Source organism: Seriola aureovittata, chromosome 6, assembly GCF_021018895.1.
Source record: "Seriola aureovittata isolate HTS-2021-v1 ecotype China chromosome 6, ASM2101889v1, whole genome shotgun sequence".
In the NCBI taxonomy this organism is placed as follows: Eukaryota; Metazoa; Chordata; class Actinopteri; order Carangiformes; family Carangidae; genus Seriola; species Seriola aureovittata.
In genome coordinates this window covers 29,806,210-29,819,927 of record NC_079369.1, presented here as the reverse complement: position 1 = coordinate 29,819,927, position 13,718 = coordinate 29,806,210, and the positions used below count along the sequence as shown (strand labels likewise).

The 13,718-nt window shown below is 39.0% G+C and overlaps 1 protein-coding gene across 11 annotated transcripts in view; it reads left to right on the top strand.

Annotated features, from left to right (window-relative positions):
• The first annotated feature begins 1,314 nt into the window (after positions 1–1,314).
• Positions 1,315–13,718, top strand: part of szt2 (SZT2 subunit of KICSTOR complex) — a 110,945-nt gene continuing 98,541 nt past the window's right edge. For 8 of the 11 annotated variants that reach the window (XM_056379065.1, XM_056379071.1, XM_056379068.1 and 5 more), the window contains exons 1-2: positions 1,315–1,650; positions 2,770–2,895. In XM_056379065.1, the coding sequence (XP_056235040.1) occupies positions 1,627–1,650; positions 2,770–2,895 (150 nt within the window). In that variant the 5' untranslated portion in view covers positions 1,315–1,626. The remainder of the gene's footprint in view (positions 1,651–2,769; positions 2,896–13,718) is intronic. The other 3 variants (XM_056379074.1, XM_056379075.1, XM_056379072.1) reach the window with 1 other exon arrangement.

The following is a 13,718-nucleotide window of genomic DNA, read 5'->3' as shown; positions in this document are numbered from 1 at the left end:
CTTTTTTTTTTCCCCCCAAACTTTATTGAACAATTCAATTTTACAGTTCAGCATAGGAATCTTCGTTTTTCATTCTTAAGAATTATATAAAACATGTTCAAACTCTGTTCAAAAAAGCAAGGCCATACCGACATAAAATAAAATGCATATATTTAAAAATAAATATCAGAAAAATAAAAATAAACTATGACATGTTATAAGAAAATAAACAAATTAATAATAGGCTACAGGCTAATCTTCCTCACCTCCCAGCAGTCAGGATTAAAAAAAAGCATATCTCTATTAACAAGTCAATCAAAGCACCAGGTACCTTGACATATTCTGACACAGGTCTTGTACTGGTTTGTAAGTATCCGCCAAAAACAACAAAGAGGAAAAAAAAAATCTTAATTTCACTTTTAAAACATGTCAGTGAGGGTTTCTGATTCCTCCATTTACATGTATGGATATGATATTTCCCATAGTTATGATTATATTAACCATATCAGATATTTCTTTAGTGAGATTATTTTTGTAAATTAAAATTTGTTGTATATCAAATGGTGTGATATTCTCCATTTTAATGCTTAACCAATTATGAAAGTTCTGCCGAAATTGTTCGGTAACTTTGCAAGAGTAAAAGAGATGTTCAATGGTTTCTGGTTCTTCGAGACAGAAACTGCAAGGGTGAAATAATCATTTCTGTACTGTCTCTAGTAAATCTTCTGCTGTTTCTTGCGGACGTAAAAGGGAAGCGGCGACACTTCCGGATCACATGCCGCTCAAAAACAACATCCACGGAAGTTTACCAAATGTGATTTCAAAATAAAAAATAAAATAGTTTTTTTAAGAATAACATGTTTTAACTAATAGAAAATTGAAATCCTTTAAGTGAGCCCACAGTTATATTCTCCAGATGTAAAAGGTTAGATAATGATATGATTTTTTTTTTTACACATCCAACAAATGTCTTTTCTTTTTTTTTTTTTTCAGGGAAAGTGAAATGCAAAAATAACCCTTCTAAATTAAATCACTATTCATATCGTAATATCTGCCAAAAGAATTGCAATATGATTTTTTGTATATCATTCAGCCCTAATTCCTATAAAACAATAGGCTTAGCAATGTTTACAGTATATAATTTGTATATAAGAGCCTTCTAGGTGCACTGGTTTCCTTCAAAAGATTATGTTGCTAAAATCCACAGGTTACTCCACTAGACAGTCTGACTGATCTTTGTATGAAAAATACAGGTGTTACTGATAATGTTAATGATCAATAAGCTCTATTTAAGTGTGTCAGTGAAACATGACAGTGTTACAATGTAACAGCATATACCATATCAGGACTCTGGAGGTGAATGGCAGCTAAATGGCATTCAGTAACCATCACTTTTATAATCCACACCTCTTGTTTGTCTGTGATGTTATATTTTTCTATGTACGTCAAACACGTTTTATTTTGAAAGGTTTGACGGGAAATGTATGTGTTGTTACCCTGTCTGAACTGACGCTGGTCTACGGTCCTTCTCAATAGACCAGACAGGTGATAAACAAGTATTGGGACAGATTGTTTCGCACAAACCAAAGTGAATATTGGTCAGCTGGAGCTCGTTGACCTCCCTGCAGTCCGTATGCTACACCGAGCATGGCCGAGAGGCAGGACACTGAGGTAACAGCAGCTTTAACCTGCAGGAAGAAACACAGCGGCTGTGTCGGTGGAGGAATATTGCACATTTTCTCTATGGTTATTCGTCCTAAATGTTACAATTCGACAAAGTGCGGTTTAAAGCGCACCAGAGCTAACAACAGTCACCAAACACAGCTGTGCTGACACATCTGGAGAGATAGAAACTTGCGATAGCGGCACAGTAGCTCAGAAGCTAGCAGCGCCTGCTACACTGTAAGTTAACGTGATTAGAAAGGTTAAGGCTGTAGCTACATGAAGTTTGGACATGTCCTGTTTGTCTGGCCTGTGAGCAAAGGGCTCAGATGACCGCAAGTAAGATAGTCCTCTGGGTGATGTAGTCCACCAAGAGTCCTACCAGGACAGGTCTCATCCAGCACCAAACCAGCGGAGTTAATGTAGAAATCTAGTGTTGTGTTGTCTACAGTGAACACGTGTTCCAGCTGAGACGTTATGTTTGACGGTCTGTATATCAGTGAGACCTTCTAATGAACTCGGCGCATAGATTACTCAGAAATATGTTTAAAAACTGAACTTGAAATGCTGCACACTGGTGTCAGCTTTTTTAGCTAACAGTGAAACGGTTTATATGTAGTCACTTGACTGAAGAATTTGCTGCTTGGTGAATTGTTCCTATACAGAATACAGCAATGAACTTCAATATGAATTAAAGCTCTCAAACATTCATATGGCAGCAGGACGGAAAAGCTGTAGATTTTAAACTACCAGAGTTTTAGATCGAGCTCAGTTAAAATGTGCAGATATTAAATCACAAGCCTCTTACTGTATTTATACTGTATTTCAGAGCTTGTAGAGACTCAAGAAGACTGGAGGCTGTACTTGCTGCTGAAGAGGCTTAGACAAAGAACAGAGCTGAGAGTTGTTAAGTTTGTAAAGGAGAAACTTCAATTTTTGAATTTTTAATAAATTAGCAACATTTCTAAAAACATGTTTTCTCGGACCTTGATCACTTTGTCTTCATAGATCACTGAGTGTAAACTGATGGGCAAAAACTGCAATGTTATCAGTATAAAATAGTAAAATGCAAAAAGAGAAGGGGTGTGAATACTTCCTGAATTCTCTGTGTATTTTTCTCTTTATCAGGTGGAGGAGGCTGACCAGATCTACTTGCTGATGAAGGAGGAGTATCGGATCTCTAGGAATGTGCGTCTGGCGTGGTTCCTGGGTAAGCTGAACCAGGTCATCTGGCCAGCCTCAGCGCCTGAACTGGTGAGTTCATCTTTCTTCTCACCTCCCCCTCTGTCCTCGTGGTGGTCGAGCAGCACCAACGTTGAAAGGGGCTGATGTGTATACCACACATGTTTCAAGTGACATGGAAATTCTCAGTGGCATGTCACTGTTAACTATTGTATGGCTTGTGTATTGCTGCTTTTTCACTGGCATTTCTCACTTGTGGTTATGGCCTGTTGCTGCTGTGTCACCGTCATACAGCTTGGGTGCCACTCTTTGTTTACCAAGAGAAAGTCAGTGAACTTTATGTCTACATTAGTCTAAAAATATGATCAGACCTTTTGCAATCATGAGCAAACACAATCTATTTGAACCAATAACACACAAATCATTGTGTTGTTCTTGACCATAAATTTTTTTTATTTTTTTTTATTTAAAGTTAACCATAAAGAAGCCAAAGAAATCTTATTGTCAAGACCAGTGATGATCTGCCTCTCCAGCCAATTCCAACTTCCTACTGAATAAGGGTTATCATAAGACCATGCAATAGGATATCTAGCATTGTAAGATAGATAATATTGGTAAATGTCTGGCACAGCCAAACCCCCCCTTTGTCTTGTCAAGAAAAGTTTCCTCAGGCTGATTTTAGGTTTCTTATTACACCATAAAAAAGACGAGAACAAAGATTTTAATTCTTTAAACCAGCTTAATGGAAACTGTATGGGTACGGCTGCCACTAAGAATGACAATCTTGGAAGAATATTCATCTTCAGCACCTCAGCCCTCCCCCACAGAGAAATTGGCAGAGAGGACCATTTTTTTTATATTATCTTTTATTTTCCTCAATAAAATAGGTGAATTCAGTTCAATGATTTTAGAAATAGGGGCTATGATGATAATACCTAAATACTTAATTCCCTTTGGTTTCCATAAAAATTTTACATTACCCAAGTCTGAAGAAAAAGTATTACAATTAAGGGGTACTGCCTCGCATTTACTTCAGTTTATTTTATAACCAGAGAAATTACTGAATGTATTGATAAGCCTTAAAACTGATGAAATAGACTGCTTAGGTTTACTTAATATTAATAAAATGTCACCTGCATATAAACTGGATTTAAAGTCATAACCTCCTATTTTAATGCTCTCTATTTTTTGGTTGCTACGTATAGCGGATGCCAGGGGTTCCAAAGCTAAAATAAAAAGAGAGACTGGACAGCCCTGGTGTGTAGAGCGAGTAAGACCAAAAGGTTTAGAAAGAATACCATTAGTTTTTACAGAAGACATGGCGCCTTTATGCAAAGATTTCATCCATTTTAAAATATTTGGACCAAAGCCAAATTTAGACAGCGTAAAAAAATAGGTAAGACCACTCTATTCTGTCAAAAGCTTTTTCTGCATCCAGTGACACAGCCACAGCTGGAATACAGAGAGAGCTTGCTTTATAGATAATGTGATAAAGTCTTCTCATATTTACTAGAAGATAAACGCCCCTGCACAAAACCAGTCTGATCTAAATGAGTCGGAGAAGGAACAGCTTTCGATAACCTCAAAACCAAGAAATTTTATAGTCATTATTAAGGATACTAATTGGGCGCCAATTATTAATTTCCAAAAGATCCTTCCCTGGTTTGGGCAAAAGTGAAATATTAGAAAAACGCATGGATGCAGACATTTCCTGGTGTTCTACACTGTCATTATATATTTTACAGAGAAGATGGGATAATTCACCTTGAAAACATTTGTAAAATTCTATACTAAAACCATCTTCACCAGGGGATTTTCCTGAAGATAGTTCCTTTAAAGCCTGTTGTATCTCACTTTCTAAAATAGGTGCTTCTAACACTGATACGTCATACCCCTGAATAGTAGGAAGGTTTAAATCAGTGAAGAACTCTTCCATTTCTGAGCTTTTTGATTCACATTCTGCAGTGTATAACTTGGCATAGTATTGTTTGAATGCCTCATTTATACCCTCTGTATCCCTGAAGACTGATCCATCATTCCCTCTAATTGATGATATAACCTGATTATTGACTAACTGTTTCAATTTTAATGCTAACATCCTGTCAGCTTTATCACATGATTCAAAGGTTTTCCTTCGCGACTTATATAATGCGAACGCAGTTTCTTTATGAATAATGGTTTGAAGTTCAGACTTTACTAAAAATAATTCTTTTTTCAATTTCAAATCTTTTGGGTTCTCAATATGTTTACATTCCACATCTTTAAGCAATATCTGCAGTTTGTGTTTCTTTTCTATTCTTTGTTTCTTTTTGGCAGTTGAGTAACTGATAATCCATCCTCTGCAAGTTACTTTAAATGCTTTAGAGTGATGAATTCAGAGATCCTGTTCTTAACAAGAGACACAAATTCCTCATCTCTAAGAAGAAAATTATTAAACTTCCATGATGTTTAGTTGCTTCTCTGTCTGCAAGGACAACAGAGAGTACCACTGGGGCATAATCAGATATGATAATGTTCTGAATTTGACAGTTAATGACATTCTCAAGCATGTGATTTGATATGATAAATTGATCTGTTCTAGAATAAGAATTATGGACTTTAGAATAAAAAGTGTATTCCCGAGAGACCGTATTTAGCATACGCCAAACATCAACTAGTCCCAAAGTGCTTGAAAATTCACTAAAGGCAGAAGAGAGGGATCTATCAGAAGGAAGAGGATGATTTGATCTGTCTACTTCTGGCTCCGGCACTAGATTAAAATCTCCACCAATGACCATGAGTAAATCTGAAAACTTTGATAATAATGGACAGAGAGATGTTAAAAAGGTTACTTGTCCAGTATTGGGAGCATATATGTTTACCAGTACAAATTTTACATTTTGCAAGGTGCCTGATAAAATCAAATATCTCCCCTCTTTGTCTGTAAACAATTCATTTAATTGAAAGGAAATTCTTTTAGCAATAAGAATGCACATGCCCCTTGCATTTCCTTGTACCAGGTGAGAAGAAAACCTGTCCCACCCATCTTTGTTTCAATCTAAGGGATTCTACCTCATTCAATGTGTTTCTTGAATCATTGCAATATTACAACCAAGAGACTTCAGATGCATCAAAATTTTATAACTTTTCACCTTATTATTTATCCCATTTACATTCCATGAAATTAAGTTAACATTGTTCCACACCATCTAATTACTACTGGGGGTATATCAGGCATGATTAAATTATGGATTAAGGGAAGGAGTAAAGATTTAGTCTGAAAAATATTTTCATCAATGCCATAAAGGGAGAAGGGAAAAAAAGAAGGGGTCAACACACACAACATAACATAAAAGACATTGCCAGGAGGCAAAACGACGAAGAGTACATTGAGATAGAAATCCATCTCCATCCGTGGCGAAAAAAAAAAGCAGGTGAAGAGCAGCATGGGCTCAGTTGCAGAAAAGTAATCCAGCCATTTGAAATGTCATATTCAATTATCCAACCTTGAACCAACTTATTTATCAGATCTATACATTTATAAGTATTCTAGACTGAAAAAGTTAAATAAAAATAACAACAAAGTATGTTCAACAAAGGGCCGTCCCACAACGCTTCAGTATTATAACAAAGAGGACTGATGGCTCATTAAAAAAAAAAGATTCATAATGATTGACAGCAGCCATACAACATTTCTAGAAATCAATGTAGATAATAATTCATATTTTCCATATTTCATGAGAGAGCGAGAGAAAAAAAAAGAAAGAAAGAAAAGTGTTGGGTTAGGGTTCTTGACCATATTGAAACATTCAAACATTGACAGTGCAGCTGAAACAGTGTGTAAACCTCGACTAATGACACTAACAGAGGCTTACTGGAGTCAGGAGTTATCAGACCTGGAGTCAGTCAGTGAAACCAGATTGGAGGTCCTGGGTTAGAGACAGTTTGACTTGGAGGAGGTGAGGGCCGAACTCAAGAGGCTACGTCCTGGAAAAGCAACAGGCCAGGATGGTGAGTGTCCGAGGCTGTTATAGGACTGTGTAGCCCAGCTGGCTGAGCCTCTCCAGAGGATCTTTAACTTAAGCCTACAAACAGGGAAATACTCAGATGACACAGCTATTGTGGCGTGTATCAGGAACGGGCAGGAAGAGGAGTACAGGGATCTGACGATGGCTTTCAGTGAATTCGAATGACAAGAACTGCCTCCTTCTGAACACCTCCAAGACCAAGGAGATGGTCATGTACTTTCGGAGGTCTAGGCCCACTCTTCAGCAAACAACATTCAAGGTAAGGACATTGAGGTGGTGCACACTTATAAATACCTAAGTGTGCACCTGGACAGTAAACTGGACTGGTCCCTGAACACGGATGCCATCTACCTTAAGGGTCAGAGCCGGCTCTTTTTCCTCAGGAGGCTCAGGTCTTATGACGTTTGCAGTGAAAAGATGCACATGTTTTATCAGTCAGTAGTGGCCAGTGTACTCTTTTATGTTGCAGTCTGCTGGGACAGCAGCATGACAGACATGAACACAAAGAAACTGGACAAGCTGGTCAAAAAGGCTGGGTCTGTGCTTGGCAGGAGTCTAGGCTCAGTCAGGACTAGGGTTGCAAAGGGGCGGACAATTTCCGGTAAATTTCTGGAAAGTTTCCGGTAAATTTCCATGGGAAGGTACGCTTGGGAATTTTGGGAATTAATGGGAATTTAGGGGAACTAACTGGGAATATATTATATATATATGTACATATATTATATATGTTTATTCCACAGGCTCAAATGTGTGCCTTCAATAGTGTCTGTGCTTCAGGCTCAAACGTTTGGTCCAGTTTTCTAGAAATCTTCTGTACATGTGATGGAGGCATGCGCAGTGTCAGTAGGGGGTGTGGTCTCGTTAGCCATGCAGTAAGCAGTGTGCTCTGTGCATGTGATTGAGGAATGGCATGGATATTCAAGTGTATTTGAATGGCATCTGTTTGTTTTAGTCAAGATTATGCTAAAATATACTTTCCTCAACTATATTTAAGTTCCCTATGAAGAGCCAACCTTCAATTTTGAAATTTCCCAGTTTATTCCCATAAATTCCCATGGAAAGTTTCCATTGAGAAAATTCCCAGAATTTTGCAACCCTAGTCAGGACTGAGATGAAGAAGATGGAGGCCATCTTAGACAATACCAACCATCCTCTCCACAACATTCTGGTAGGACAGAGAAGCAGCAACAGGTGCAGCAAAAGTCTCATCTCACTGCACAGCAGAACAGAGAGGTTCAGGAGATTCCACTGCCATCAGGCTATACAACACCTCAGCCAAAGGAATTGGACAAATCTAATTATTATTGTTTATTATATTTATATTATTATTATCAACAATGGACACATGGACTATCTATCTATCTATCTATCTATCTATCTATCTATCTATCTATCTATCTATCTATCTATCTATCTATCTATCTATCTATCTCTATCCTCATACATTTAGAGAAATATCAGCTGATGTGAACCTGGCCTCATACCTAAGATCTCAGAGACTGGGGATAAAGAAGAGACGATGAGCATGAAGCTGATTAAATGGAAACGATTCACTTCTGTGGCTGCTCTCCCTAATTTTCAAAACTATTACGCTTTTTCTGTTCAAATCCTTGAAATCTTCAGCCTCTTTGACCTTCAACTACTTCAGCATACTTTCAGCTACAGACTTCATTCAAACATTAAAATGTTCCCAAGACTTTCAGCTATTAGACTTGTTATCAACTTTCTGATACCTTGTACAGTTTTTGAATTATCACAGTTTTAGTTTATAATGGGTATATATTGCAAAGAATGTTCAGGGCTAGAGTGGATGACATCATTGCTAGAGTGGGAGAAGCTCTAAAATTTGTGTAACTCGTCCTAACGGCTACATATTTCAATCTTGACACATCATTTCTTCCTCAGGAGTAGTCAAATTTGTCCTGTTTCATATAAAGTGACTACCTTAGCACAGAGACTAACAGAATTTAAACTGTCAGCCTCAAACTGATGGGAGTACCCTCCAACTCTCCCATAGACTGCAATACAAATTCAGGAGCTGATTTCAGGAGAAAACCAGAACTGACCCATTTTTGTAACTCGCTCCTATTTCCGCATTTTGGCTCTAGAAACACCAAAACCACATCAAGGTGTTCAGGGGAGTCTTGTGGCGCTGACCATGTGATAATTTTGCTGATATTATGTACAGTTTAGTATGAAATGGCAGGAGTTTGAGAGGTTCGCTATCCCCTTTCTCCAATAGATTTGTATGAACTCTGCCTTCAACAGCCAGACTCTCTCTCTTACACACACATACACACACACACACACACACACACACACACACACACACACACACACACACACACAAACCAGAGACACACACATATACACGCGCTCACACAAACACACACAAACGGACACATAGAAAGGTAGACAGACAGACGGACAGATAGACAGGTAGATAGACACAGTTTCATTCAGGAAACAACTGGCTGTTAATTTCAGTTTGCAATTTTAACTGACGCCACATTACATATATTCTAATTGGTGGATTACCCTTGGAGCTCATTCTGATTGGTGAATTACCTTAAACACATAAATACGGACAAGCAGAGAGGCACACAGATACACAGGCACACAAAAATCACAAACAGACACACACGTACACAAACAGATACACGTATACACACAGAAAGCTGGTCACAAGTTAGTACTCATAGAGGGAGACAACATGACAACAACATGTTTCAGTTCTCAGCTTTTGCAGATAATGGAGTTCAGCTCCTCCAGTTTAACATTTTGGCATCTACCTTTTCAAAGCACTTTCCATCAGTTAATATAAGCTGCTTTTTCAACTATTTTAGCATTGTGTCAGTAATCTCCTCCAGGTGTGAGATTTCAAGTTTTGATTGTAGATGTCTTCTTTCTTTGGTTTTTATTTTCAACCAATTTATGGCATTTAGCTTTAAACTAACATGTTTTTTTACATTTAGTATATTTTGTACAATTTTGTGCTGTTTATTACACCTTACATAAACTATTCAGGTCTTTTTCAACCATTTCAGGACATTCAACCTCCATCTTACAAGGTCTGCTTTTAATCTTCAGCTATTGCTTCAGCAACTTTAGCATTGCTTCAGCATTTGCTCCAGCTTCTTCAAAAGTTGCTTGAGCTACTTCAGCATTGCTTCAGCAATCTCATTCAGCTCTCATCATTCACCTGCATTTTCCAAAGGAAATGCGTTTTCTTGTTGGTGGGATTGCTGAATGAAGCAAATCCACTATATGTTGTTGTCAGGTCAAAAACATTTCTCTTTATTATAAATTTCTTTCTTCCGATAATTTCCTCTGACTTTTTTTTTTACAATGGAAGTCAATGGAGAGAATGTTCAAATCCTTGAAATCTTTCTCTTCTAAACCTCAACTTCTTTGCCATACTTTTTCTGATCTTTTTTGAGTTTACAATGGGTGTGTATTGCGTGAAATGTTCAGGGCTAGAGTGGGTGACATCACCGCTAGAGTGGGAGAAGGGATTAAACTGCTCCAAAAAAATCCGCCTAAACTTGTCCTCCAGGCCACAAAATTAACTCAATGCTCATGATTATGTCCCACCAACTAGACAAACTTTCAGACAATGTGACTAACAAAGCACAGAAACTCACGGGATTTGAATTGTGCCCTTCCAAAGTGGCAGGTTACCATCTTACTGCCCCTTTTACTCTAATGCAGGGGTCCCCAAACTTTTTCCTGTGAGGGCCACATAACTTTTCCCTTCTCTGATGGGGGGCCGGGTTCAGTTTGTAACAGAAAAAGTGTGACGATCGCAGGGGTGCCTAAACGTAAAAATGTATTGTTTTCCAGAAAGCCACACATAACCAAATAACCCTTTCTGGGTTCTTCACAGAAAAAAAAAGTCAGGAAATAAATAATAACACTATTAATGAAATAAATAATAACCAAATAACCCTTTCTGGGGTTTTCACAGAGAAAAAAGGCAGAAAATAAATAATAACACTATTAATGAAATAGATAACAACCAAATAACCCTCTCTGGGTTCTTCACAGAAAAAAAGCCTGGATATAAATAACACTATTTATGAAATCAATAATAATCAAACAACCTTCTCTGGGTTCTTCACAGAAAAAAATTCCATGGAACATTAACTTTCTGTTGTGCCGTGCACAATCTTAACAGGTAAAAGTTCAGCTTAGTTGTCAGAGCAGAATCTCTTACTTAAATGACTCATATGAACAGTCTCTCAAAGTTCTTGTGTTCCTTCCTTATAATCCTTTTGTAGGTTCCAGTGGGCTTGTAGACACCGCTGTTTGCAGCTCTCTCTCATCAACTTCCCTGTGAAAACCACAAAGCAAGCAGGCTGAGAAACAGAACTATTATATTATATATTATATATATATATATATTATTACTATTGTGATTATATTTGTTTGTACTCAGAATGATTCATTCAAGTCAGAAAAGTGAGCTTACATTTGTATGTTCATCAGTGTGAACTGTGGGCCTGCATCTGGCTGGTGAGAAGTTGAATGTTGGGTTCCATTCTAGTCACAGCCAGTCTCAAACACTGATGCAGATGTTCATCTGTCAATCTTGATCTCATCGCAGTTTTCAGCAGTTTCATGCGTGAAAAGTTTTGCTCGCAGGTATACGTGCTGCCAAAAAGTGTGGACATCTTCATTGCGTGTTTTTTGATGTTAGGGTACGTGTCGTTTGGGAGGGCAGCCTAGAAGTCAATGAGACTGTTGGGCTTGAATGCGTCTTTCAGAACATCACAGTTCTGTAACTCGGCCAACTCAAACTGATAAGAAGGCTGGGCTTCATCAATGTCGGCAACAAAGGGGTTCTGGATAAGACGGATTTTTTTTGCATTAACATGTAGTTCGCGGAATCGCACACCGAACTCCGCCTTCAGCATTTCCAGTGCTTCCACACACTTTTCAGCTGGAAACGGGACCGCTGGGTTCTCTGCAGAGAGGTTTTGGGTAGCAGGGAGATGGATGAAGTTGTGCTTTTTCACTTGTTCCAAAAGCAGCGCTAGTTTCACCTCAAATGCTTTTATGTGGGAATACATGTCGCAAATGAGTTTCCCCTGGCCTTGAAGCTGCAAGTTAAAGCTATTCAGCATTTCCGTCACGTCTGTTAAAAATGCGAGGTGCCATTTCCATGCTGGGTCGATCACCTCTGGGACCGTTTTGTCTTTTGAATGAAGAAATGCGCTAATTTCGGGTTGCAGCTCGTAAAAACGCCTCAAAACTCTGCCCCGGCTCAACCATCGGACCTCTGTGTGGTACAGCACATCTCCGTGCGCAGACCCCAGTTCAGACAGGAATTCTTGGAACTGCCTGTGTTTAAGTCCCTTTGCTCTAATGAAGTTTATGCATGACACCACAACCTTCATGAAAGAATCCCACGTCAATACTTTGCAGCACAGTGCTTGCTGGCGAATTAGGCAGTGGACTTGCAGCGGGGTGGTGAGACCCCGTTCTTCCATCTCTTAGACCCCGTGACACGCCCACCATACTAGGAGCCCCGTCAGTCGTGATGCTGGCCAGCTTTGACCAGTCTAGGTCCAAGTCTTCCATGGTTTGGCACACTTGGCAGAAAATATCCTCCCCCGTCGTAGTCCCTTTTAGACTTTTGAGGGCTGCCAGCTCCTCGCACATCTCAAAGTTTGCGCTAACTCCACGAATAAAAATGAGCAGCTGTGCTGTGTCCTGCACGTCCGTGCTCTCATCTAGTGCTAATGAAAAAAAGTCAAATTCTTTCGTCTTCTGCTGCAGCTGGGCATGTACATTACCCCCGAGTTCTTCAATGCGTCTGGTGATTGTACTCGCCGATAGACTCACGGCATTTAAGACATCTTTCTTTTCGGGACACACCTCCTCCACGACAGCATTCATACATTTCTTGACAAACTCTCCATCAGTGAAAGGTTTACCGCTGCTTGCTATCAGTTGAGCAACCCGATAGCTGGCCCGAACGGATGACTGGTTCAGCTGAGCTTGGCGTACAAATGTAGTCTGCTGAGCTAACAATCCACTTTTTAGCTTCGAGAGTTTGTCTGCTCGCATTTGGCTGTGCAAGCTATTATACCTGTCTTTGTGACGGGATTCATAGTGTCGGCGAAGATTGTATTCTTTGAATACCGCCACCGTCTCTTGACAGATGAGACAAACAGCCTTTTCTTTGCATTGAACAAAAAAATAATCGTTTGTCCACTTCTGGTTAAATACCCTGCATTCTGAATCAATTTTTCTCTTACCTAACATTTTCGCCATTATTCCGTTATCTCTGGAATAGAATGTCACGTAACTGACAATATTGCTCTTGGTCAATGCTCTTTTTTTCCCGCTCCTGTGTCACACACCAATGGCAACTTACCACTCTAGCCGGGACACCTTTTCAGCCCCGTTCTCAGTACAACTGCAATCAGATCAATGCGCGTGTACACAAAACAGTCACTGGATACCACACTCATATGACATCACGTTATATGCGTGTACGAAATAGTTACTAACTAATAGTTAATAATGAAAATAGTTCATAGCTAAGGAACATTTTATTGCAAAAGCCCAACTTTATCATTAAATACAAATACACATATAAGAAAAAAAAATCTAAATGCGTCTCTGGTATTGTTCAGGGGGCCGGGCCAAATGTGGGGGCGGGCCGTATCCAGCCTGCGGGCCTTAGTTTGGGGACCACTGCTCTAATGTAAAATGAGAGCAGAATCAGGAGTTAACAGGAAGGGAGGCATTTTTAAAATGTCAAACTGTCAAACCAAAGCAGTTAAAATCACCAAGGCAACCTCTGATTGCAGGAAAGGTGCTACACAGGTTGATCAAATGACCTGATTAGAGACTCTGATATCTGTGGTGTTTATCAAC